A 26459-nucleotide genomic window follows, 5' to 3' on the forward strand; every position below is an offset into this window, starting at 1 on the left:
CTCAGGTCAACTTTTGTTGGCCAAAAATTATTTTCTCGGAGGAAATTGTGGGATCGATCAAGTATTTCTGATCCAATTAGTGATTCTTGAATCTTGAAGTTTATGTTTGCAATCGGTGATGTCACTTATTAAATTAACAATTAAAATGGAAAGACAATATTTGTATGTTGTTTTCACTATTAGCCTGGCAACAGTACACTCCCTCCATCTGTCATGGCTCTCCTGTGACCTTTTTTTGTCTCAATAGGATTTGGAGAAGAATTGTGAATCTAAACTGACAGGTATGTTGAATATAGATGGAGGAGAAAAGATTTAAGAAGTGTGTGAAGAGAGCAGAATTACACTTGTACACTTGTTTCAAGAGAAAAACCATCCAAATCAAAAACAAGTTGCATTTGACCAGCAGAAGCGGTTGACTGCAGGTCATCAAACAAGAAGCACAGGTCGGATGGCAGAAGATGGTTTTTATGAAATACTCTGATGGACAGATAGTTAGAGAATGTGTGAAATCGCAAAGAATCATATCTTCAGCTTCCATCAATTGAAATGGGGGAATATTTTTTTACCCAATCAGGAAAGGGGTGAAGCTGCTTTACAACTTTTTACGTTCTTCTGTCAAAGTGTTGTCTTTATTTTCCATCATACAAAGACATGACACTGCTTGACGGGACAAAACACTCTGTGTTTATTTTGCAGTGACAAAAAAAAAAAAAAACAGCATCTGCATCAAGCTGATTTTAAGCGTGTGCTTTGCCTTACTGAACAACTACTGACATCTTAAAGTATTTCATGACAGCAATCTAGAAAATCCACAAATTTAACTGTGCTGTTAAGAGTATGAAGATGAAATGTTCAGTTGGGTTTGTGCTCTTGTGAGAAAAGAATGTGCTTAAAATGCCATCGTCCTGCAGGTGAATGGGCTCGAGTTTTCTATCCTTTAGAAACTGGATCCTACTGGTCTCACAACATTTATTAGAAAAAACGAGTTGCAAAAAGAGCACATTTGGAAAATTGCGAAAATGATACAAATGCCGAATGAGCTTCGAGAATGCCTTTGCATTTTCTACACCGCGTCGTTATTTCAGTTTATCAAAGTACTGCTCCTTTGCCAAGATGCCAAAGTCCACAAAATGATTGCTTACGTTTGATTTTACAATACTATTGGTTTGTAAAACCAAAAGGACAAAGATATAAAAAAGAGGTACACACATCATTCCAGCACCAGTTATTAGACTCAAGATTCAAGAAGTGTTATGTCCGAGGCTTCAATGATTTTGAAAATATGATGATTTTAAAAATACAGTCGCTCCTCGTTTAACAACAATGATCCGTAACGACTATTTTGTTAAGTGAATTCTTAGTTAAGCGAAGGATTCTCTTTATGTCTCCTCGAATCGTCACATATAAGTTGTATACCGTGTAGCTTATGGAAGGCTAGCTTGCCGTAGCCTAAAAGTTAACCCACCGTTGGTGAAAAGTTACAAGTTAACCTAGTCTAATGTTGACAGTAGAGTTGGTGTTGTTGCTGTAGATTTTTTATTATACCGTTATCTTCCAATTCAAACCGGTACACCTTTTCCTTTCTTATACCTGTGCTGCCAAAATATTCTTTGTCTTTTTATTTTGTCCTGTATCTTATAACTTTTTAAAAATTGTTCACGTTATCTTATATTCTCTTGTATGTATACAAAATAAAAGATGGGCTCCAGTGAAGGATACACTTGGGTACACTTACACTCGCGACTGCGCTGCCACTGTACTCGGCGCATAAACATTAATGTGGCAATTTGGAGATATTTTCGTAAAATGAATATTGGTCAAAGTCAGAGTACGTTGTTAAGTGAGGAGTGACTGTATCAACGTTCGCATTTCCCTGTCATGTATAAAAAGGCATTTACAACGGCAAAAAGGGACGACACACGCAATTTTTGCACAATTTAGAATTCCTGAAAAACATGCCCAGTTGAAGTTTCAATGCATACAGAGGAGCAGAGTGTAAACTCGAGACTTCAACTGCACCACTACATATGCGCAAGATCTCCTAGGCTGGCCGAAGGCCTGCCAAATCGAGGTCTCCTGACGAGGAGACGTCAAGGCGAAAAGTACACCTCTTTGGTCAGCATTGACACAATGCACGGGATCTGTTTCTTTGCATTGAAGCCGGGTGAATTGGTGGTGGATTCAAAATCCACTGCTACCTTGTAGCAGACCCGGGTAAGGATGCGCTGGAGCTCCAGTTCTTTTCCATGCTTGGTTATTATCTCACACAGAGACTGGATGAACCAGGACCCGGCGGCTGAGTTCCTCCATGAGTAGTACCCTGTCGACGGGCCGGGGGGGGGAAAGGACAGTTATGAGAATCTAAATGCATCAAACAGTAGGGATGCGGTGCAACTCTGGATTGAGTCAGTTTGGGACATTTTCACCTGGGGCTGTGGAGTAGGCATACAGGAAGTCCGCTTCCACAGGAATTTTGGAAATTTCTTCTCCACTTCTGATTACATTCATACTACGGGGTTGAATGCCTGAATCCAGACTTGTACCTCTGCAAGCCTGTAGGAGAAGAAAAATGATGGATTCTTTGTAAGAAAGACGTAGAGACGGGAAGAGTGTGAAGCAGGGTAACATATTGAAATAGATTGTGAATCACTTAAGCGCTGGAAAACATCATGGTTGTTTCTTGTAAAGAGGATTCTTTGGTCAATATGCTGTATATGATTTCTCTCCTGGTACAGTAATTGTCTTGACCGATCAGTTAAATCAAAGTAGTCAAACTGGATTTTTTTTCTAAAATATCAGGAAAACCCCATGAATAAATGTTCACTTAAAAATTAAAATTGCCTAAAAATGATCAAGGTATGTCAAATACATTTGAAACACTGAAAATTTGCAAAAAATTTGGAACTTTCTGAGAATTACAGGCGGAACGATGATTTGTGACCCTTTTTCAGATTGTGTCGTTTTCAAAACGTACAATTGAAAGTTCTCATCAAAAAAATGGTTAGTTTTTAAACACACGTGTATTGTGTGTTTTGCTGTGTGCCTTCTCATTCTTTCGCAAATATCAAAGTAAGTCTATATCCAAAGCAGAGATTCACTTTCCTCCAGACCACTGAGTCCACTTAGCTCTAGACCACGGAATCTGAGTCAGTGAATATCTTACTATACCTGGATGAAGAAAAGTTTGGGCTTTCCGACCAGGGACCGACAGTGATCTCCTCTGAAAAGCGATGTCAAGGTCTTTATCTCTGAGGGGCCGTCGGTGCCAAACAGAATGCCTTTATCTCCATGACTGAGCAGTGTACAGACGAATGAGGCTGCATGAGTGTGATCTTCCTGCGAAGCTGAAAACGACACATCGTCGACATTAAAACATCGAAGAAAAGGCCAGTAACAGGCGGTAATACTGTAGATTTGTTGCAACGACGGTACTCACCGTCATACAACACTTTTTTCATCTCAGAAATTGTCAGATCATTGTGGGTTGTCACTTTATAACCCAACTTCTCAAACACTGTCTTCATGTTTGCTGCGTCCACGTCGGTCCCCTTTCGTTGATTCATACCTTTAAAAGACATAATTCTGGTGACTAATAGAGCTAATTGAAAAACAAATAAAACCAGAATTGGATAAAAACATGTAGTGACCTGAAGACCTAAAAATGTGTGTAGTTTAATGTTGCAGTTTTATCTTAATATTAAAATTAATCATATTGAAATATTAGTTTTCCAGCATACCCATGCATTTGTCACAATTTAAAAAAAAACGTTATAACTTAATAAGATTGCACAAGACCTTTATATAATTACACTCAAGCCTTTTCTCCCCTCAAAGTTATATAAATCCATCAGTATCAGCATCAGATTCATCTATGTTTTTTAAACCCAAAAATATACATTCATTGACTAGAGGAAATGTGTTTGGTTTCTGAAGTCATAAATAAAAGTTAGTATGGTATAAAGATGACGGTTTTTTTGCCACCACAATATGATGTTGCATTTCCTGTCCGACAATATGCTGAGCGCTGATGTATATTCCGAAAATCCTGCATGATAGATTTGCTCGACACAAATCTAACAGCAAAATGATACCATCACACAGAAGCTTTGACGCTCCGTAGGATTAGTGACTGAAGATCCACTTAAACTCACCCATGAACGTAAAAGACCTGAAATGACACCATTTCCTTGTTTCCATTAAAAATAGATTTAAGACCAGCTCAGATCCTATACCATACAGGGATATATTTAACTGAAACCTCGTGCTGTGTTATCCAGAGATGCTCTTAAAGGAACAGCCATGGTCACACTGTGTGGAAAATATTGTTAATCTCCCTTTAAAACACGCGGCGCTCAGACGAGTATTGCTACTCACTGTCCAATTATTTTACAGTTCAAATGACAAGAGAGGAAGTACTTGAGGGAGGAAACCCAAGTAGCACGAGTCAAGTCGTACTGCAAAACATATTGATGCAAAAACCTCCTGATGGGAATCACTAGTTTTCTCACAAGCCACAGACAGATCTCATTTAAGTTACAATTCTATAGAATGAGACAATGACATCAATCTAACCTTGGGTCTCCTGGCTCAGCTATCACCTTGTGATGGTGCAAGATGTTCAAGGTGTCTCGTGTGGTCTACGGTAAGCCGAGACTGGAACTAGAGCTGATCCTTCAATTCTCATATTCAGGGACTGAGGTTTTGTTTTTTGTTTTTTGTTTTTCCATCTTCCCAAAGCAGAGGTGACCACAGACAGACACACACCAAAAAACCAAAGCTCCACTAAATTGAAATCTAATCAATTTTTCCGCTTTTCTCTGACCAACTTGTGCAAAATTAATAGTTTCCCAACATATGAATGCAAAAACCAAAACTCCCTGAAGTTGTTGTTTCTAACCCTGAGCTCACACAACACCAAGAGGGCATCTTGCATTTCAAACAAGGCGTGGTGCGAAATTTAGATCAATTTACTGAAATAACGAGCAAACAAAAACCTGTTTTCGGATCAAAGTTCTTGTTGTTGATGATGATGCACTGGCCGATGGAGGGGAAGTCGAAGCTGTATTTGAAGCTGTGCGAGGCGGGCTTGGGGTCCACGTCTACGTCCACGTCCACGTCCACGTCCACGTCCACGTCCACATCCACGTCGGGCTGGTCACCCCTCGGCTCGGGGGAACCCCTGATGGGGACGAGTGGGACAGCGCTGTAAACAGAGAGCAGTGACTGTCATGAAGAAAACTATTAAGTACACGGGAAACACTGAAGAGGAGCCTAAAAGGCCTTTGTTGGTTTCCTGAGATACATACAGTTGTAACGACTGGCATAAAACGCAAGTTTTACATATTGCAACTTCTCAAAATAAGTCAACAAAATCCTAGCGTTTGTAAAGCACAGCTCAACCGCTTACCGTTGTGTGTCGCCCGGCTTCGCATCGGTAGAGTCGGTTCCCGGTTCGGTTTCCCTCGCCGACATGGTTTGGATTCTGGTGCTGTAATGGGCATTGCCACTCGAGATGATTCTCTTACATTTATATACATTAAAAGGTTGTTATCTTCTCTCACAGAAGCTAGATAGCCACAGGAAACACTAAAGGAAGCCCTTCGGTGTTTCCTGAGATACTTACAGCTGTAATGACTAGGCAGTCACACTAGTTTTACATATTGTAACTTTTATTTTTCTCAAAATTAATCAACAACAACCTAGCGTCCATAAAGCGTAGATGATCACATCAGTACAGTTGGTTTCCGGTTTGGTTCGGATTCTGCTGCTGTAATGAGCAATGCCGCCCGGGATGATAAACACACACTCGGGACACTTAGAAGTGTTAAAAGGGTGTTATCTTTTCTCACAGAAGCTAGATAACTAGCTAGCTCGCCCGGCTGATGAACAGATGGAGACATCACGGAAACATGTGGCTTTTTCTATGTTTCCTCTTTCCCGCTCCGCGGAGTGTGAAGCTAGGATAAAATGACCAAAATGTAGTATTTCAAGAGATGAAAAATTAAATAAGTAATGACAATGTCGTTGAATTATTCAGACCAATCACAAAATACTCGTTTTAGGGTAATACCTTGGATTTAGACTATTTACAACTATGTAAAGGACTCTGCGTACCCGCACAAAAACTGCCTCACTTTGGACAATGAGTAGCCATGGCAACTTGAAGCACAATTAACTTCACGAAACAGGAATTTAAATTCCCTCTCGTACTCCCATTCGTGGGCCATCTTTTTTTTTTAACCCCATGTCTTTTAACATGACACTAACAGATGCGCCTAGGATTGTAATATTTCTGAATTTTGAACCAATGACAATCTTACAATTTCATGTCATTCAATCTGACATTAAAAAGGTTCAAGACAGCACGATGCTAGCTAGGGTAAACAACTTTGGTATGTTGATTCCCAATTTATGGCGTTAGCTGACTCCTTTTAAAGCGTAATTTAAGATCTGATTATGTCTTCATCAAGCAGTGGCTAAATGATGGCTTAAAGCAACTATTTAAATCCAACTTGCGCTTCATCTTTATCCACACTTTAATATTGTCAGGCTTTAACACAATCCTGCTAAAACAATGCATCACAGGACAGAGGTGATGACTGACAGGTTCTGAAATGCAAGTCATTTCCTTTGAACATCATAATTTCCATTGCACATTTTCAGCATTACAGATCAGGGTTTGAAATATCAAAACAAAAATTAAGGAAATAGTCAACTCTTTAGTTGTGAACAGCACAATGTGTAACTTTCACAGGATCAAGCAGGGCATTTTAAATGTTGGTTTCGAACTGCACTAAAGTGCAAGTCAGTGCTTCAGTCTTTCTTCATTTGGAGAAGGAAGCCAAGTCAGGGCAAAAGCCTACAGTTGATGAACAGATTAAAAAAATGGATCCTGTCGAAAAAGAACAGCAAAATGATGGGAAAACAAGAACTAAAATAGCATGTAGAAAAAAATGAATGGTAATCAAAGAGTAGAAGTGTCGTGGAAAGACGTACAAAGCTCGATGTACAATACACACCCAAATGTGCTCTCTCTCTCTCTCTCTCTCTCTATCACACACACACACACACACACACACACACACACACACACACACACACACACAATAAATCATCATAGCAGTGGATCGTGATAAATGATTTAGACAAAAACAAATCAAAATATGAATTAGTTTTCCTAATAGCACATCACTATCATCCCAGAAAATGAAAATGCGCCCAGTTCTGAGTAAATAATTACCTAAACACATAATATATATTACATAAATAATTACATATGCAGTGTGTGTGTGTACGTTTGTGTATGTCTTTGTCAAAAAAAAAACAACTCACTAACCCAAGCTTACTGTTCTGTATCTTTCCTGTGCATCGTGTATTTGCAAGAGTTATTTGCAGTCCCTATGTCCTCTGTTGTAAGTCGCTTTGGATAAAAGCGTCTGCCAAATGCAATGTAATGTAATGTAATGTAATAAAGAAAAAAAAACATCACAATTCAAACGTGCATCACTGCAATGTGTATTATGTATTCAGCTAAGAGTTTTCTATCAACAACACCATTTATTAATCACAATTAATTGCTCACTATTCTGTGTATTTTCAGTGTATTATCCCAGTGTACACTATACAGTGTACGGAAATATTTGCAACATAATGGTCAGTGTGATTCGGCCGGTTCCAAAAGCGCTTCATGTTGGTGGCCTCGAAATTGCGGGCACTTTGCAGTAAACTCGGCGTGCAAAGACGACACGGACCCCTCCCCATCCTCCACGCAGATCCGAGAAAACACCAGGGCCAGGGGATTGCGGGGTGATCCGCAGGACCTCCTCCATTGCCCACGGCCACGCTCGTATGTGTGTGTGAACCCGGAGTCACAAAAATTAAAATAAATCCTCTCACAAGCATAGTCTTTAAAAGAAGTGTGCATGAGTTCGTTCACACACACACACACACACACACACACACACACACACACACACACACACACACACACACACACACACACACACACACACACACAGTTGTCTCTCCAAGTGCAGCTCTGCAGGCTCGTCTGCAAAGAAGCGCCTGTGTGTGGACAAGTCGGAAGTGGGAAAAAGTTTGACACGCAGGAAAAAAAAGACTCAGCGTCAAAACAGCCCTCCCTCTTTCCACCTGCTTCCCCTTCTTTCCCCTCCTTCCCCCTCCTCCTTCTGTCAAAACCAGCCAATGATCCCGGTTCCTCCGCAGGGAGGCGAGGATTTGTGCTGCGTTCAAGTTCGCCTCGTAAAACTCCCTCTCTCTCCCTGCACGCTGAATGAGCAGCCGCTATTGAAGTTTAAAGTTTAAGAGCAACACATTTGCCTAAAAAAACTGCAATGTTTCTGGACAAATCCAGGCTTCAGAATATAAACAACGACAAATCCAATGCGATTAATTCAAATATAACTTTCAGGAATCTGGTGCCATCTAGCGGTAGAAGTATATATCGTTGCCAAAAAGTTGAAAACTTCTTAGTCACTCAAAACCTTTCAAAAGGGTGGAATACTTCATAGAAGCAAGCAGAAGTACTTTTGTCATGGCTCTCCTGTGACTCGATGGGATTTGGAGAAGAATTGTGAATCTAAACTGACAGGTATGTTGAATATAGATGAAGGAGAAAATATTTAAGAAGTGTGTGAAGAGAGCAGAATTACACTTGTACACTTGTTTCAAGAGAAAAACCATCCAAATCAAAAACAAGGTGCATTTGACCAGGAGAAGCGGTTGACTGCAGGTCATCAAACAAGAAGCACAGGTTGGATGGCAGAAGATGGTTTTCATAAAATACTCTGATGGACAGATTGTTAGAGAATGTGTGAAATCGCAAAGAATCATATCTTCAACTTCCATCAGTTGAAATGGGGGAATATTTTTTTACCCAACCAGGAAAGGGGTGAAGCTGCTTTACAACTTTTTGCGTTCTTCTGTCAAAGTGATGTCTTTATTTTCCGTCATACAAAGACATGACACTGCTTGACGGCACAAAACACACTGTGTTTATTTTGCAGTGACAAAAAACAAAACAAAACAGCATTGACATCACATTGGTTTCAGGCATTCTTTAAAAACTTTAACAAGTTTGTGCTTTGCCTTGCTGACCAACTACAGAGATCTCAAAAGTATTTCATAACAGCAAACTAGAAAATCCACGGATTCAACTGTACTGTTACAAGTATGAAGATGAAATGTTCAGTGTGTTTGAACGCTTGTGAAAAAAGAATGTTCTTAAAATGGCAAAATGGCATCGTCCTGCGGGTGAATGGGCTCGAGTAGCCTGTCCTTTGGACCCTGGATCATAATGGTCTCACAATATTTATTAGAAAAAACAAGATGCAAAAAGAGCACATTTGGAAAATTGTGAAAATTATAGAAATGCTGAATGAGCTCATAGAATGCGTCTGCATTTTGTGCGCTGCACCGTCATTTCGGTTTATCAAAGTATCGGTGGTTTGCAGAGATGCCAAAGTCCACAAAATGATTGCTTACGTTTGATTATACATTACCATTGGTTTGTTAAAACCAAAAGGACAAAGATATAAAAAAAGAGGTACACATGTCACTCCAGCACCAGTTATTAGACTGAAGATTAAAGAAGCGATTTGACCGAGGCTTCAATTAACCCATCATGATTTAAAATAGCAACGTTCACATTTTCCTGAAATGTACAAAAACAGTGATGACACATTTACAATGACAAAAAGGGACAACATGCATTCTTTCACCCAACAGTTAGGACCCTATAATGCCAAGATTGTGAAGAGTGAATGCAATTTTTTGCATAACTTCAAATTCCTGAAAAACATGCCCAGTTGAAGTTTCAATGCATACACAGGAACAGAGTGTAAACTTGAGACTTCTAATGCACCACTACATATGCGCACCACTAGATGTGCACAAGATCTCCCACGCTGGCTGAAGGCCTGCCAAATCAAGGTGTCCTGACAAGGAGACGTCAAGGCGAAAAGTACACCTCTTTGGTCAGCATTGACACAATGCACGGGATCTGTTTCTTTGCATTGAAGCCGGGTAAATTGGAGGCGGACTCAAACTCCATTGCTACCTTGTAGTTGACCCGGGTAAGGATGTGTTGGAGTTCCAGTTCTCTTCCATGTTCGCTGATCATCTCACACAGAGACTGGATGAACCAGGACCCGGTAATGGTGTTTCTCCATGAGTAGTACCCTGTCGACAGGCCAGGGGGAGAAAGGACAGTTATGAATCTCAGCGCATTTCACTGGATATATACGGTGCAACTCTGGATTGAGTCAGTATGGGTCATTTCACCTGGGGCCGTGGAGTAGGCATACAGGAAGTCCGCCTCCACAGGAATCTTGGTAGTTTCTTCTCCACTGTCGGTTTCAATTCCTGGATCCAGACTAGTACCTCTGCAAGCCTGTACCGGGATCACAGGGACAAAACAAGGTTAAGAAAACTGATGGATTCTTTTTTAGAAAAACATGAAAGGACAGGGGAAATGGGAAGAATGTGAAGCAGGGTAACATATTAAACTAAATTGTGAATCACCCAAGCACAAAATAGCATGGTCTTTTCTTGTGAAGTGAATTTTTCTACCAAAATAGTAATTGTCTTAGCCAATCAGTTTAATTCTGGTAATCGAACTGGATTTCACTAAAATATCTGGAAAATCCCATAAATAAATTTGCACCAATAGAAAAAAAAAGAGAAGTATATCAAATAAATTTTGAGGAAGTCACTCAATAATAACCATAAAAGATTACCCTGAAAATTTGCAAAACATTAGGAACTTTCTGAAAATTACAGGCAGAACAATGAATTGTGACCTTTTCTTAGATTGTGTTGTTTTCAAAATGTACAATTGAAGTTCTTATCAAAAATGGTTAATTTTTAAACATATCTGTGTTGTGTGTTTTGCTGTTTGACTTCTCATTCCTTCACAAATATTGGAGTAAGTCTATATTACGTATATCTAATGCAGACTTCTGGATACTGGAAGATTCACTTAGCTCTAGACCACGGAATCTGAGTCAGTGAATATCTTACTATACCTGGATGAAGAAAAGTTTGGGCTTTCCGACCAGGGACCGACAGCGATCTCCTCTGAAAAGTGATGTCAAGCTCTGTATCTCTAAGGGACCGTCGGTGCCAAACAGAATGCCTTCATCTCCATGACTGAGCAGTGTACAGACAAATGAGGCTGCATGAGTGTGATCTTCCTGCGAAGCTGAAAACGACACATCGTTGACATTAAAACATCGAAGAAGAGGCCAGTAACAGGCAGTAATACTGTAGATTTGTTGCAACGACAGTACTCACCGCTATATAAAACTTTTTTCATCTCAGAAACTGTCAGATCATTGTAGACTCTCACTTTGTATCCCAACTTCTTGAACACTGTCATTGTGTTTGCTGCATCTACGTCGGTCCCGTTTCGTTGATTCATACCTTTAAAGGACAAATAATTCTGGTGACTTGTAGAACTAATTGAAAAACAATTATTACATTAAAAAAAGCAATGACCAAATACCTACAAATGTTATAGTTTAATGTTGCAGTTTTATCTTAATATTGAAATAATCATATTCAAACACTAAAGTTGTAATAACTATAATATCAATATATTTCTCACAATTTAAAAAAAAAAGAGAATAAAATAATCGTATTAACTTGATGACAAGATTGCACAAGACCTTAATATAACTACACTGAAGCCTTTTCCACTCAAAGTGATAGACCCCCCCATCAGTATCAGCATCAGATTCACCCATTTGTTTTTTAAACCCAAAAAATATACATTCATTGACTAGAGGAAATGTGTTTGGTTTCTGAAGTCATAAATAAAAGTTAGTATGGTATAAAGATGACGGTTTTGTTACACCGACAATATAATGTTGCATTTCCTGTCTGATAATATGCTAAATGCTGATGTGTATCCCGAAAATCCTGCATGGTAGATTAGCTAAACAGAAATCTAACAGCAAAATGATACCATCACACAGAAGCTTTGACGCTCTGTAGGATTAGTGACTGAAGATCCACTTAAACTCACCCATGAACATAAAGACCTGAAATGACACCATTTCCCAGTTTCCATTAAAAATAGATTTAAGACCAGCTCAGATCCTATACCATACAGGGATTTATTTCACTGAAACCTCATGGTGTGTTATGCAGAGATGCTCTTAAAGGAAAAGCCATGGTCACACTGTGTGGAAAATATTGTTAATCTTCTTTTAAAGCACGCAGACACGCAGAGTGCTCAGACAAGCACTGCTACTTACAGTCCAATTATTTTACAGTTCAAATGACAAGAGAGGAAGTACTTGAGGGTGGAAACCCAAGTAGCATGTGTCAGGACATACTGCATAACATATTGATGCAAAAACCTCCTGATGGGAATCACTAGTTTTCTCACAAGACAGACCTAATTTAAGTTACTTTTCTACTGAATGAAAACTGAAACAACGACATCAAACTAACCTCAAGCTATAAACAACAGTGGTTTCTGTTTACCATAAAAGTCTATCCTGATCAGTGAATGTAATCTCCTGGCTCAGCTATCACCTTGTGATGGTGCAAGATGTTCAAGGTGTATCGTGTGGTCTACTGTAAGCCGAAACTGGAACTAGAGCTGATATTTCAATTCTCATATTCAGGGACTGAGTTTTTTTTTTTTTTTTTTTCCATCTTCCCAAAGCAGAGGTGACTAGACAGACACACACCAAAAAACAAAAGCTCCACTAAATCGGAATCTATTCCATTTTTCCGCTTTTCTCTGACCAACTTGTGCAAAATTAATAGTTTCCCAACATATGAATGCAAAAAACAAAACTCCCTGAAGTTGTTGTTTCTAACCCTGAGCTCACACAACACCGAGAGGGCATCTTGCATTTCAAACAAGGCGTGGTGCGAAATTTAGATCAATTTACTGAAATAACAAGCAAACAAAAACCTGTTTTCCGATCAAAGTTCTTGTTGTTGATGATGATGCATTGGCCGATGGAGGGGAAGTCGAAGCTGTACTTGAAGCTGTGCGAGGCGGGCTTGGCGTCCACGTTCATGCGGGGCTGAACACCCTTCGGCCTGCGGGGAAACCGGACGGGAGGGGGACAAGTGTTAACAGCGAGCAATGGGTGTCACGAAGTAAACTCTTAAGTACACGGGAAACACTGAAGATGATCATAAAAGGCCCAACGACTGACATAACCCCATTTTATTTTTACATATAGTTACTTTTATTTACCTCAAAATTAGCTAACAACGACCTAGCGTCCGTAAAATATAGCTTGCCGAGTCAAATTCACAACGACTTACTGTTGTCCGTCTCCCGGCTTCGCATCGGTAGAGTCCGTTCCCGGTTCGGTTTCGTTCGCCGACATGGTTTGGATTCTGCCACTGGAATAAACAATGTCGCCCGAGACGATAAACGGACACTTACAACCTTTAAGTGATATTATCGATTTCGCCAGAAGCTAGATAGCTTGCTAGCTAACCCGGCTGATAAACAGAAACGTAACAGCAAGATACGCCCGTTTTATGTTCCCTCCCTCCCGCGGGGCGTGTAGCTAGCTAAACGGGACAACATGACACAAATGTAAAATTTCAAGAAATTAGTGATTGAATAAATAATGAGAATGTCGCTGTATTATACAGACCACATAATAGTCGTTTTATGGTCGTACCTTGGATTAAGGCTATTTACAACTACGTAAAGGACTCTGCGTACCCGCGCAAAATCTGCCTCACCCTGGACAATGAGTAGCCATGGCAACTTGGGGCAAAATTTACTTCACTAGTCAGGAGTTTAAATTCCCTCTCGTACTCTTAATGGTTGGTAACCTTTTTTTTTAACAATTTCGGCCGGTTGATGCCATGATACATATAGAGGAGTCTGGGTTTGAGATATTTCTGAATCTTGAACCAATGGCAATTTTATAATTTCATGTCATTCAATCTGACATGAAAGCATCTAGCATGCACGATGCTAGCTAGGTAAACAACTTCTGGTACGTTGATTTGCAATTTATGGCGTTAGCCGACTACTTTTAAAGCATAATATAAGATCCGATAATATCTTTATTAAGCAGTGGCTAAATAATGGCTTGTACGTAAATCAACAATTAAAATCCAAAACGCACTTCATCTTCATTCACACTTTAATATTGTCAGTCTTTAACACAATCCTGCTAAAACAATGCATCACAGGACAGAGGTGATGACTAGTAGGTTCTGAAATGCAAATCATTTCATTTGAACATCATAATTTCCTTTGTACATTTTCAGCATTACAGATTAGGGTTTAAAATATCAAAACAAAAATCAGGGAAATGGTCAACTCTTTAGTCGAGAACATGTAAGTTTCACAGGATTAAGCAGGGCATTTTAAATGTTGTTTTCGACCTGCACTAAAGTGCAAGTCAGTCCTTCAGTCTTTCTTCATTTGGAGAAGTCAAGTCAGGGGGATAGACTAAATCGCTAAATAGATTAAAAAATGGATCCTGTAGAAAAAGAACAGAGAAATGATGGGAAAACAAGAACTAAAATAGCATGTAAAAAAAAAAGAATGGTAATCAAAGAATAGAAGTGTCGTGCAAAGATGTACAATGCTCTCACGCAAATACACACCCTAAATGTGCTCACGTATGCACAATCATGTGTGCATGGACACACACACACACACACACACACACACACACACACACACACACACACACACACACACACACACACACACACACACACACACACACACACACACACACACACACAATAAATCATCATAGCAGTGGATTGTAATGAATGGTTTAGACAAAAAAACAAATTTAAATATGAATTACCGATTTTTCTAATAACACATTAGCATCACCCAAAAAATAGAAATGCACCCAGTTCTGAGTAAATAATTACATTAAGAAAGAAACCCATCACAATTTAAAAAGTGCATCACTGCAATGTGTATTTATTCAGCTAAGATTTTTCTATCAACAATACCACTTATTAATCACAATTAATTACTCACTATTTAGCGTATTTAAACAGAAATATTTGCAACACAATGGTCAGTGTGATCGGTTTGGTGATGTTGATTTTCAGTGTTCTTTTTAAGTACACTTGAATATACATGTATTTTTCCATAGATCAAACAGATGAACACAAACATGTTTTCAGTCACTGCATACTCAGATTCCTCTGTACCAACATTTTATCCTGTGCCACACATAATGCATGAGGCACTCTTTAAAAATTGTCTATCAGAAATCTACACTGTCAGCACACCGAGGTGAAAAAAACACAAATCATGTTTAAACTGGTATGAGTGATGGGAATGAAGACAAAAGCTCTCACCTCCCACTTCCACTCACTTCATGAAGCAAATCTGCAGGATTCTGTGGCATGTGGGAGAACGGCCCTGACGCTTCTCAGCTGTTCCAAAGGGGAGCCATTATGGCTACTGAGAAAGCAGAACTGGTTTTGAAATAATGATGTATGCTATGGTATAAAATAACTTATAGAAGGAAACAAAACCAATAAAAAGAAGTGCCACTGGCTTTCTTTTTCTTCTTCAGTTCAGGCACTAGTGCCAATGGATTTTCATGGATGCTAGTTTGTTTGGTGACGCTCATTCAGCTTTCATAAACATTACAAACTAAATGAACTCTTATTCAGGATCCCATTCAAATCAATGTGGTGTAGAGTAGTTCATTTTCTTCCCCAGTAAATAGTAAAGGACTTTTTTTACAAACACACACAGTGACATAAGTTTTAGACCCACTATTTCAGACTCACAATTTGTTCTGAAAGTGGAATAACCAATGTCACTGATGTTTTTCAATTACCATTGTATTGAGCGAGGACAGTGAAAACACAAAAGGGTTTTAAAAAAGGCCTGACTTTGTGCAAAACTTACATGAAGGATAATTAGGTTGATATTGTGCCTTGGAAGATGTTGTTGCATGTTGGACAATAAATTAGCACCAACAAATTATTGTGCATTTAAAGGCAAACTGATGTATTACATTTCGTACCAGAGCACAATCACTCTTGACTTTTGCTTTAAATTACTCGCTTGACAGAACTAGAAAAGCCTTTACAAGGTTTACATTCTACCTGGTTTTAAAGTGGAAAGCTGAATCGTTTATCATGTCATCAGAAAACTTCTGTGATGGATTCACTGACTTTTAGAGGTGGGGCAGACTTGTCTAAAACTGCGCCGGTTAGTTGTGAGGAATGTGCAACAAATAAACGGTCTGTCTTTCAATCCGTCAAACCTCGGTTTCTGGGAGATGTCATGTGTTCATTACAGTGCTGCCGTGAAGTGAATCCTGGCCAGCAGCAAAACGCAAGTGAAGGGCTTCACCAAACAAACCTGCTTGTACACAAGCAGCAGAAAGAGTGAGTTTAACATTTGAGAGGCAGCGAAGAGGGAAACTTGAACAGCATCCAGCTGTGGTATTCACAAAATGCTCGCATCCAGTTAATGCTGAGGGTGAATCGAGTCAGTCCACATCACTGCCCTGAGAAGAATCAGCAGCAAATCTCTACAGGGACAAAGACAAGGAGGTTTGTCTTGCTGAATAAAGCTTGTTTCCTTATTCTGGCCGACACGAAGCTGAGACTCCTCACCATCTTCCCATGCGTTGAAGATTTGATCAGAAGATGTGGGGGCACATGTCCCAGCTGCCGATTTCCTTTGACTCCCAGTAGCCTCCCTTATAGACGTGCAAGGTCTCTCCGGACACGGTGTCTTCGATCTTCTCGAACCACAGTGCTTGATAGTTGTCTTGATGGGTGCCTGTGGAAAAGAAAATATTCAGTAATCAAGTAAAATCTTGACATGGATCTTCCGTGAGGTTTAAGGAACCCACGAGCTATGATCAAGCCATTTGCTCTCTATCTGAAAATAACAACAAAAGTACATTCTGAAGAGAAATAATTAGAATCATGAGCGCAACACTTGATCTGCATTTGCAGTTTGCAAAATTTTTGTCTGCTGCTGCATATTCATTTTAATCTCATGTCCCTGGGTTTGGTCACTGAGCCTCAATTCTGAGTCGCTGGTCTTGGTCCCAAGATGACACACAGTTGTGCCGCCAAACCCAAAATGTCCATTAAAAAAAAAAAAAACTAAACTCAAATTAATCTTAAGTGACAGTGCTAGTTACTTCTTCGCCACATTTAGTGACAAACAGGCTTGTGACTGCTGGGGAATCAAAAATAAAATAATCATCAATGTCATAACTATTTGTAAGTAGGTATGTCCACGGAAAGTATTCTTTACAAATACCATTAACATAACTCAGAAAATTTTCACTTCTCTGTACTAGCCTTTGTTTAGTAATAGTTTCAATTCGGGGGCTTTTAATTGAAATCGTGTATTTCAAATAATTATATTTCTACATTTACATTCACCTTGCCCAAACCACAGCAGTAAATGAGCTTCCAAGTGCTACTGGCTGATTTTGAACAGGCGTCATTCTTCAAAATACCAGTTCAAAAGTACATAAGTCCAAACAGGTATGCATGCAAAGACATGAAGCAGGGTATAGAACAAACAGGAAGCAGACATGCAGCATTTATTACCAGTCAGACGTAGCGAGGAGGTCGTACTGTCTTCTTCACAGATACAATTTTCAGCAAAATTGAGTTTTCAGCTCAAAATATTACTTTGTGGAAAAAAAAAACACCTTGCCGTATATCTGTAATGGTGTTATACTACAAGGGGTGAATCCCTCTCCTGTCGGGAATATCAGTATAAATGAAAATAAAATAAAAGGATCAAGTACTGCACTAGGAGTCCTGTGTCTGTCCTTCACAGACACCCTAAACTATTACTACCACTACTACATACTACTACCAGAGATGCCGGCCCTCATTTATGAAGGTAACCTACTGCAGAAAATCTTGGCAAGCCCCCCTTTCCACACCAAACATGTCCTTTGTCAGTTTGGGCTTGTATCAAATCTCCTGCAAATTCTAGTGTGATGAGATTATGGACCTCCTAATGCTGGAGTGAACAGCAAAAATGCCATATATTGTATCTGTAAGATAAGTAGTCTCTTTTACCATTTAAGTTATTAATCTAGATTTTGTTTAATAGCTACATAAACAAAGGACATTTTCTTTCCAATAGGCATTTTACAGGGCTTATTTTTGCAATCATAAATATGATTTAATTTACCACCTCGAATGAAATCATTTACTTATGTTGTCATAATTTATGGTACTATTTCTTCGTATAGCATTGTCACTGGTGGCAATTCCTTTTAAAACAGTCGACATGTATTTGGCGTACAATGTGCTATCACTGGCAGTATCATGTATATAAAGCTTGCCGAAATTAGATTTAAAAGTCTTCCTCCTATCAGCCAGACATAATTTCTCTACCTTTAACATTGCACTGAGAAAAGACAAGGGCACATTATGTAATTAATAAGGATCACACTTGATCGCGGTTTAAAGATCATTTGGTGTTGGAATCTGAGCAGGTATTTATGTTTGGGTGATAAATGAGGGCCACTGAGAGCAGCACTGATGTTACTTGCTTTTGACCGGAGCTCCATGAGGGCCATCAATGCCTTCCACTGAGAAAAGATTTAATGAGAAAATGGTGAGGGATGTACAGGTGCTTCTTAATCTGTCTCATAATACATTAATTCAGTTAGAAAATGCTAAGGTGACATTCGAGATGCTACTGCGTGATCAGAATACTTGCTTTGGTAGGGTGGGTGTGATGGTCCATAAGGGGCTGAAAGGGTAGGAGCGAAGGATGTAACTTCAAGACATAAAGAGCTGGTATGGTTTGAAGATAGAAAAGAGCTAGAATGCATGAGAGTGTGAGGGGATACTTGCATGCAATGGGAGTGTGAGGGGGTGAGTCGTCTAGGTCGGCTGAGCATCGGCAAACAGAGGAAAAGATGTAGATCCATAAATCACAAAGAGTTTTCCAGAGCTAAGAAATATACTTATGCAAAAAATGAAGTTTGTCTAATTTTAATATTGTGTCAAGGAAAATGTATCTTTTATATTATGACGCACGATTCCAGGATGGATTATTGTCTGTTGAAAACTTTGATGATTTACTCCATTATTTTATTTGTTTTCTATCAGTTTTTTGACCCTGGTGAGTTTTCATGACTGTTTTAAAATTCAGTGAAAATGCCATGATTTCAGAAGAAATTAATGATATTTAAAGAATATACTTAATATACTGATGATTCTTTTTCAGGAAGTTTATGGCCAAACATATGGACAGCATGCATAATCAACACATCAAATGTGATGTTCCCTTTAAAATATCCTCATCTATTTGAATTGAACAAACTGCCTTCCAAACATTATGATAACTAAGTAATTATATTTTGTCAACTAAAATCTTAAGAGTTAAGACTTGGAATCTGGATAACAAAGACTCTTCCTTAAACAACCGCTCATCTCTAGTCCCCGATGTTGATAATTAAACAACACCATAATATTCTCATACATACTTCCTGAAATACTATTTTCTGTGAAGCTGTGATATGATACTTGCTTTCATCAGAAACCTCACTGGCTTCAGTTCCGATCTCCACCGCATCGGCTAAATGGAACAGAAACGGATGAGCATTTATGATCGATTAATTACAAAATCTATGGTATACGTGCTTTTTTTTTTTAAGACCGAAACAGAGTTGAGATCTAGAGGGAGAAATATGAAGAGTACTTGCTTTTGGGTGGCGAGTCATTTATTGGATCCTCACTGACAGCTTAGAGTCGACAGAGAGAAGCACACAGAAGAATGCCAACGCACACAAATGGATCAGAGATGATGGAGTGACAAACACAGCGGGGCCATAAAGGCAAGACAAACACACACTTATGTTTCTCGGGCCGTTTTTCGAGGCAACGCTCCCGCTTTCCTCACCTTCCTCAGGGGAGGGGGCCACTTTCACCGCCTCCCTCTCTCTTTCTCGACGCACTGTGCGTTGTTTCTCCTCTAATCTCTGTTTCTCTGCGTTGGCCTCATCCCAGCGCCCATCCTCCATTAGTCGCTGGTCAGGGCGTAGCCGGCTGTCCGTGGGAGCCACTCCCTCTTCGGGTTCATTGAGGGTCAGGGCCAGGGAGGAGAAGTAGTACATGTTTTCTGCCCCCTCTCTGTAGTGGCATCACAAAACAAGATAAAGCAGCTCAAGCGGACGACGATCGATTTTTGGTTGACGATACCCAACCCTGAACTTACGGTAAACTGTTCTTCTTCCAGATTTCTTTGGCTTTGAGAGTCTGATAAACAGTTCTCTGCTTGCCTTCGGTGCCATTCTCGCTTTTGCTACTCTGCATGATCCTGGAGAACTCCATCTTTTCATCCCAGGTCCCAGACAGCACGTAATGGGCCTTCCCTTCCTTATCTGTGACCACTCCGGTTACCTACATGACAAAAAAAAAAACCAATACCGTACGGGAATATGACACTGGAGATGAGCAGACAAAATCAGCAAAAACTGAACCATTCAATGCTTGGTAGAAAAGGAAATAATCACGTTTTCAATGAAGTGATAGATATTGTACATGTGTACTTCCTCTAATGGCAAGGGAGTTGATATTATAAAAGCTTTGGTTAGACGGATATAACAGAAAATTGAACAATCCGAAAAAAGATAAATGGAAGATACCTTTCTGGGTACATCTCTAGAAAAGTAACTATAGGGAGCAAACTTGAGATGGCAGCGATCTCCTGTCTTGTGGTTGATCACGTCGATCTCCCCTGACTGGAAGGAAACAAAGGAAAGAGAGATGCTGCTTTCCTATTGAAGGGTTGCCACAGAAGGCAGTCGAGACATTTATCCCGAAATAGTGAGTAGACGTGCCCCTTGTTTCTGCTTTCAGTCACCTGATCAATCCACAATTTCCCCACAATGATGTTATGCACTGTTGTCGTCACTTTCTTCCAGGAGTAGTGGTTGTTGCTCTTCTCAAACATGCACTGGATAGAGCCTGGGGACAGAGAGGTCCTATTGTTTACAGAGGAAGGTCACTCCCTGCTCAACAAAGGTGTGCCTGTGTAAATCCCAAACATTCATTACATTGAAGAATGACTTTTCAAATGCGACACTGCAAGGAGCTTTTTCATTATGTACTGTGTATTATAATATTTTGCTTTCAGAGCAGTGGCAAGCTGGAAGAAAACTGTTTGAAATGCAAATCAAAAGGAACTGGATGAAAACATAATTTGCTCGTCTGAGATAAAACACGGAACTGTGTGTTTAATTGGTAAAGTTTTACTGATGCAATGATATGAAAATAGATATGAAAATAAATAAGACTCAGGGGTCTCAAAGTCTGGGTTTCAAGACAGAAGTCAAAAGAAATAAAAGAGACCAGGGACAAATGATGCATGCAGGATAAGGGTGTAAAGCACCTGGCGTAAGGTGCAAATACTATTTTACTAGAGCTCCAAAATAACTACAGAGCTGGAAACTGGCATAAGTGGTTCCTTTATAATGTGATAATATTCAAGTGCACTCTTGACAACTGAAAATTTGTCATTTGCAAAACCACGCACACACTCACCTAAGGGCATGATGGACAGATATTTTCCTCTAAACTTGCTGGCCAAAGTTATTTCTTGTCTAAGAGTCCATCCCTTCTCAGAGATGGCGTGGTGAGCTGCGGCTGGCGGGTGGTGACTCACCTAAGAGGAGGTGAAAAGGCTGTAAACTAAGAGCATGGGGTAACCAAGCCAATGTGAATATTCACATGGATCTACTTCAGCGGACTAAGTCATTTCTTATTTTATTGACTCTTCTCTAACCTGAATGTCAGTACCGAGCTGCACATGACTCGGAAAAAAATACTCTCACCTGAAAAATTGCAAACTAACAGTGGCATATGTGATATGATTTTTTTTCCAGGTCCAATTAAGATGTTAACCTATTTGAGGCGATCATACCTGTTCACACAAAGACCGATAACCACATTCTTTGAGGCGATCCAGCTCGAAGGTTTCTCCGAGCAGAGGGTTGAAGGGTTTTCCAGTGCGGTGGACAGTGGTGGAGTACGACGAGACCGTGAAAGCAGCCACATAGCACATCTGCTCTAAAGAGCTCTGACATTTAGCAGCCTTGTCCAAGAGCTCGTAATACTCCAGGTCTTCAGAGAGACGTTGCAGCATTGACAGGGGCTCGTTGAAATTCACCTGGTGGACAGACAATTATAGTTGGTGCTTCTTGCTTACCAATACAGGCAATCCAAGAAACTGCTAAGGTTCTTTACAGGCATTGGTATCTTTGAGAGCTCCTTCCCAATACAGTTCTTCATGATGCTCCACAAGTTGAGGTAATAGTTGGGCTTGTCGGGGATACGGGTTCGTCTCTGTCTCAGTGGCTCCAGCTCCAGAGGCTGTGGAGACTCGGGATTGGATGCCAACGACAGTTCGTCAAACTGGAGAAAGAGAAAGATGGTCGGTTTACTGCAGAGGAGAAGACGGTGGTAACGGGAGCGGCTATTTTCTTATAAAAACAAACTTAACACACATTTACGGACTGATCGTCCATTCCTGTCTCACTGCTGAAACCGCTCAGGTTGCTGCCAGACCTCCTGAGCAGACAAACAAAAGCGTGAAATCCACAAGACCCTCGCAAGAGACAGCGACAGACTATTTAATCACTCATATTTGTAAATGAAAGTAGTGACCTGTGATACTTGGGATCAGCGGGCACAGTAATGAACTCTGCTGGGTCTTCCATGGCGTCAAAGAATTCATTGTCATCATCCTCATCACTGGCGTCACCCTTCCCTGAGACACCACCTTGAGGAAGAGAGGGAAAAATACATATTTTGAATAGGCTTGGATCCGGTCACGGGGGATGTCTAAGAATCTAAATAAAACACCCTTACCTTTGTTTGCTAAGCCAGGATTGCTATATGAGGGAGGGAGAACTGTGGCGCCCCTGAATGCCCTTTCCAAATGGTTGTGCTGTTTGGCAAGCTGCTCCAAAGTCTCTTCCAGCCTTATCCTCTGGCCTCTTTCAACCTGTAAGGCTTTCTGCCAACGCTTACTGTGGTTTTGGGCCAGGGAAAGGAAGTCTCTACACGCCTTGGGGGCCATTCAAACCACAAAAACAACAAATTAGCAAGTTGCACTGTTTCAATTTTGAACTGTTCACAGAATAACTTACGTTGATCATGGCATTCGAGGTGATCCGGAACAGTGTCGCCCTTTCTGTAACTTGTCTGATCTTCTCCCCGATATCACCTCCGGCCCGTAGCCCCTCCAGTTCTGACAGAGACCTGTTTGTGGAACAACGCAATTGATTAACAAAGAAACAAGAAGTAATCACAAAAATACAAAAGAAACCAACTAGTGAACACATGGATACCTTTGTAGGGCAGATCCATGCTTCACAATTAGATCATTACAGGTGGTGAGGTCCTCCACCTTGCTGCTCAGCGTACGTAGGGTAGACTGAATTTCTGAGTTTCGAGTTCCCCCTTGTCCTGGGGTGGGGGGAACTGTGGGACAATCGTCACCCGAGTCGTCTAAGGAAAGGGGGCAGGGAGGATTAATATGAGGGCGAGCGATGAAATGCAAAATTAACATTTTTCAGACATTTCTACAAAACTGTCCAAATTCACCAGCTGAATCCTTGAGACTTTAGTTTCCAAAGCCTAGGTAACCTTTGCAGGGGACACAAGGCCCACCTGTGCTGTGATTAAATATGTTGTCGAGCCTGCCTGTGAATGCTACCATCAACAATCATGGAAATATGAGAAAGAAATTACTGGCATGACGTAAAAGCAAACTGCTTCCGTGAGCGATAAATTAAATGCCGATATAAATGATCCAACTTTTAAACTGTATTATGGTGACACTGCAGAAAGGAATAATTTGACCTTTTCATTTACACTAGTTTTGAGTTATGCCCGCTGTATTCAGAGAAAAGGATGGGCTCTGAAAGATCCACCAGTTTAACCATCTACATTTACCTAACGAATTGCTTTTGAAGTGAAACAGGCATTTTGTGCCTGATTTGATGAAAGGGGGGGAAGAAAATGCTGCCAACAGGTGATGCTACCTCTGAATTTGGACAAATGTAGCCCCAGCTTTTCCCCGCTCTCACCAGATTCAGCTTGCATACGGACAGCCTTTGCTTTTGCGAGCTCGAGAGCTGTGATCCAGCGCTGGCGCTCCACTTCAGAGCTGGCCTTCAGGTGGTACGTCTGTGCCCCTCCGTTGGAAATGACGAAATTACAAGAGTCCTCCACAGCAATGTTTGCTGTAGCGAGGTTGATGGTGCCGCGGCACGTGTGGCCCATCTCTGCTTGGGTCCTTTGGAGAGACAGAAAGACAGGAGCGGCAGACAGATTGTGAGGTTGTAAAAAACTTTGTTGAAATGTGACATCATCTTATCACCATTTAACTTAAGACCATGCATGACTTTTCCTCCATTAATGTTACTGCATATTTGATTAGAATAATAAAATTAATGTGAAGTGATGTAAACCTATCCAAACAGAAAGGATGCAAGGGTGAAAAGGTAAACAACTAAATATACTCAACAATATTTTAGATAATTTAACACATTTACTTCATAAAAGAGGAACTCTGCTTACTACGCAACTGTTTCAAACATAATGTACTTTTTTTGTACAAAACAAATCTCAGAAGCACAAAGTCAGAACTACAGTAAGTAATCACACAACTGTTGGTGGGTATAATTACGTCCCTACTAATTTGTTATCAACTCAGAAGTGATGAGAGTCTAATGGTGCCTATATAGTATTCATGTTCTTACTTTTTGAAGGGCACTGGAGTACAGCACTCCACCAAGACCACTACAGACCACTACAGAGACCACTATTGTCTAGTAATAAAACAATAATATATATTTAGATTAAAACCCATTTCCAAAATAGACTTGACATGATATACTAACCTCTTTGACAACGATGCTATTAAATGCATTGATCAGAGATACTACGTCCATTAGAAATATACAATCATATAAATAGTCCAATTCCAATAACTACCTTGATCCAACACAATCACAAGCGATACTTGAACAGCGCTTTTACTTATACGTATACATATAATATAAATAGATTTTTTTTTTATGAAAATACACGTGTAATATTTTTTGAGAGTTCAATTTAAAATATAACACGCAATATGTCAGTGTTAGAATGAATTAAATTCCTGAACTTTCCTCAGACCTAGTAGAGGTCTTCCAATTTCTTTTAATGATTTTTTGAATGTTGATCTTTGAATGTTTTTCTAACTTCACAAGCAGTGAAACCGTTACTTAAATGGTGTATAAATACCACGCAGGTGAAATGTATTCACACCATACCAGTGTTATAGCATAAAAGCCAATACAACAAGACAACAAAATTTGCTTTCAATGAATTGATGGGAAGCAAAATAAAAACACTGTATTGTTACACATTGTTTGAAAACATAATTTACTGACATGGAAGTGGTTCTGCATTTGTCATAGTTCTTTTTTTTTTTGATCTTCTATTTTAATGTTATCAGTGCATTTGGGTGTTAAAAAAAAAAAATCTTGCATTGGGACTTTGCAATCAGGTGATAATGCAATGAGTTGACATTGAACAGAAGCACGCCAAACCTGTAGTAGGAGAGAAGGCCGTTGCTGAGAACAAACCAGCGTCTCTGGTAACCTTTAATATAGTTGGTCCATTTGAAGAGCCAGCCCTTGTACGTGTCTCCCGGCGTGGGCGTCGGGGGCTTCGACTCCGACATCACAACAAATCACGATATCACTGGGTGGTGTAAGAAGCTGCGGGGAGAACAATCGCAAACAACACCATCGTTCTTTCTCTTTTCTTTGCAAAGCTACTGTTCGCGTTACTCATCGATAATCCGGCAAATGAAATCCACGCGGGTTCTGTCACACTCCGCATCACATGACGGAACCCATGCGATGGAAATGTTGAACTGATTTTCGCATGTTTCCTTCGAAATTAAATAAAGTTGGGTAGATTAATAAAGCTTCACAGCTTTTTAACGGACAATATCGGTGACCGTGAAATGTTTTTTTTTTCCAGGATGTCGTTCATACGTAAATTAGACAACTACCGGTTTCCAGATAAGATGCCAATTACACGCGTCAAAGCTACTTAAACACTAAGCTTGCTAGCTAGCTAAACAACAGGAAGCTGTCACCCGAGCAGACGATGCTTGCGATGATATTCATTTGTTATTTTTTTGTCGGATGTGTTTATTGACATCACGGCTTCGTATTTCCATGACACTCACCGTTACCGTGCGGGATTTTGACCATCCACGGTGTTCATGTTGCGGAGAAACGACGAGGTTAGCTCTTCGGTTGTAAGCTAGGCTAACTATATTCCCACAGGTTGCGCAACCGGTAAAAGATTCCCCCACCGCAAATGTTGGTTCCGACGTTCAAGTGCTAAGCTTGTGCACTTTCAGTGTACCATAAGTGAATAAATACTTATATATATTT

The 26459-nt window shown here is 40.0% G+C and overlaps 3 protein-coding genes across 9 annotated transcripts; all 3 read right to left on the bottom strand.

Moving 5' to 3' along the window:
• Positions 1–661: 661 nt before the first annotated feature.
• On the bottom strand, positions 662–5508 carry LOC147229015 (caspase-3-like). The gene is made up of 6 exons (XM_086157452.1): positions 5408–5508; positions 4995–5203; positions 3437–3565; positions 3169–3344; positions 2427–2553; positions 662–2320 (listed from the first exon to the last, which is right to left on the bottom strand). The coding sequence occupies exons 1-6, from the start codon at positions 5470–5472 to the stop codon at positions 2091–2093; spliced, it is 936 nt and encodes a 311-aa protein (XP_086013578.1). The 5' UTR covers positions 5473–5508; the 3' UTR covers positions 662–2090.
• Positions 5509–8991: 3483 nt separating this feature from the next.
• Positions 8992–13516, bottom strand: LOC147229016 (caspase-3-like). The gene is made up of 6 exons (XM_086157433.1): positions 13312–13516; positions 12950–13080; positions 11314–11442; positions 11046–11221; positions 10303–10411; positions 8992–10200 (listed from the first exon to the last, which is right to left on the bottom strand). The coding sequence occupies exons 1-6, from the start codon at positions 13374–13376 to the stop codon at positions 9971–9973; spliced, it is 840 nt and encodes a 279-aa protein (XP_086013559.1). The 5' UTR covers positions 13377–13516; the 3' UTR covers positions 8992–9970.
• A 619-nt stretch (positions 13517–14135) lies between these two features.
• LOC147229017 (oxysterol-binding protein 1-like) lies at positions 14136–26352 on the bottom strand. Of its 7 annotated transcripts, XM_086157436.1 has the most exons (22): positions 26249–26352; positions 25599–25769; positions 24090–24298; positions 23349–23508; positions 23148–23259; positions 22867–23065; positions 22663–22777; positions 22503–22566; positions 22243–22410; positions 21920–22165; positions 21541–21661; positions 20861–20964; positions 20643–20738; positions 20213–20397; positions 19898–20127; positions 19701–19739; positions 19526–19573; positions 18847–18885; positions 18710–18742; positions 18540–18578; positions 16621–16789; positions 14136–16535 (listed from the first exon to the last, which is right to left on the bottom strand). In XM_086157436.1, exons 2-21 carry the CDS (start codon positions 25730–25732, stop codon positions 16647–16649), a joined length of 2484 nt encoding a protein of 827 aa, XP_086013562.1. In that variant the 5' UTR covers positions 25733–25769; positions 26249–26352; the 3' UTR covers positions 14136–16535; positions 16621–16646. The 7 variants fall into 7 exon arrangements, with proteins under 7 accessions (XP_086013562.1, XP_086013563.1, XP_086013560.1 ...); XM_086157437.1 differs by lacking the exon at positions 19701–19739; XM_086157434.1 differs by having other exon boundaries at positions 18710–18885.
• Positions 26353–26459: the final 107 nt, after the last annotated feature.

Source organism: Fistularia commersonii, chromosome 12, assembly GCF_037954325.1.
Source record: "Fistularia commersonii isolate RoL2024-O1a breed Wild chromosome 12, RoL_Fcom_v1.0, whole genome shotgun sequence".
Lineage (NCBI taxonomy): Eukaryota > Metazoa > Chordata > Actinopteri > Syngnathiformes > Fistulariidae > Fistularia > Fistularia commersonii.

What these genes read in the sequence shown, in the direction of transcription:
- LOC147229015 (XM_086157452.1), bottom strand. Translation starts at nt 5,472, where the DNA reads ATGTCGGCGAGGGAAACCGAACCGGGAACCGACTCTACCGATGCGAAG. An exon ending in AAGCCGGGCGACACACAACG is followed by an intron (nt 5,204 to 5,407) that starts GTAAGCGGTTGA and finishes CTCTGTTTACAG; the next exon opens with CGCTGTCCCACTCGTCCCCA. An exon ending in CCAAACTTTTCTTCATCCAG is followed by an intron (nt 2,554 to 3,168) that starts GTATAGTAAGAT and finishes CTTCTCCTACAG; the next exon opens with GCTTGCAGAGGTACAAGTCT.
- LOC147229016 (XM_086157433.1), bottom strand. Translation starts at nt 13,376, where the DNA reads ATGTCGGCGAACGAAACCGAACCGGGAACGGACTCTACCGATGCGAAG. An exon ending in GAACTTTGATCGGAAAACAG is followed by an intron (nt 11,443 to 12,949) that starts GTTTTTGTTTGC and finishes TGTCCTTTAAAG; the next exon opens with GTATGAATCAACGAAACGGG. An exon ending in CCAAACTTTTCTTCATCCAG is followed by an intron (nt 10,412 to 11,045) that starts GTATAGTAAGAT and finishes ATCCCGGTACAG; the next exon opens with GCTTGCAGAGGTACTAGTCT.
- LOC147229017 (XM_086157434.1), bottom strand. Translation starts at nt 25,732, where the DNA reads ATGTCGGAGTCGAAGCCCCCGACGCCCACGCCGGGAGACACGTACAAG. An exon ending in CCGTATGCAAGCTGAATCTG is followed by an intron (nt 23,509 to 24,089) that starts GTGAGAGCGGGG and finishes CCCTTTCCTTAG; the next exon opens with ACGACTCGGGTGACGATTGT. An exon ending in GGCCCCCTCCCCTGAGGAAG is followed by an intron (nt 19,740 to 19,897) that starts GTGAGGAAAGCG and finishes GTCGACTCTAAG; the next exon opens with CTGTCAGTGAGGATCCAATA.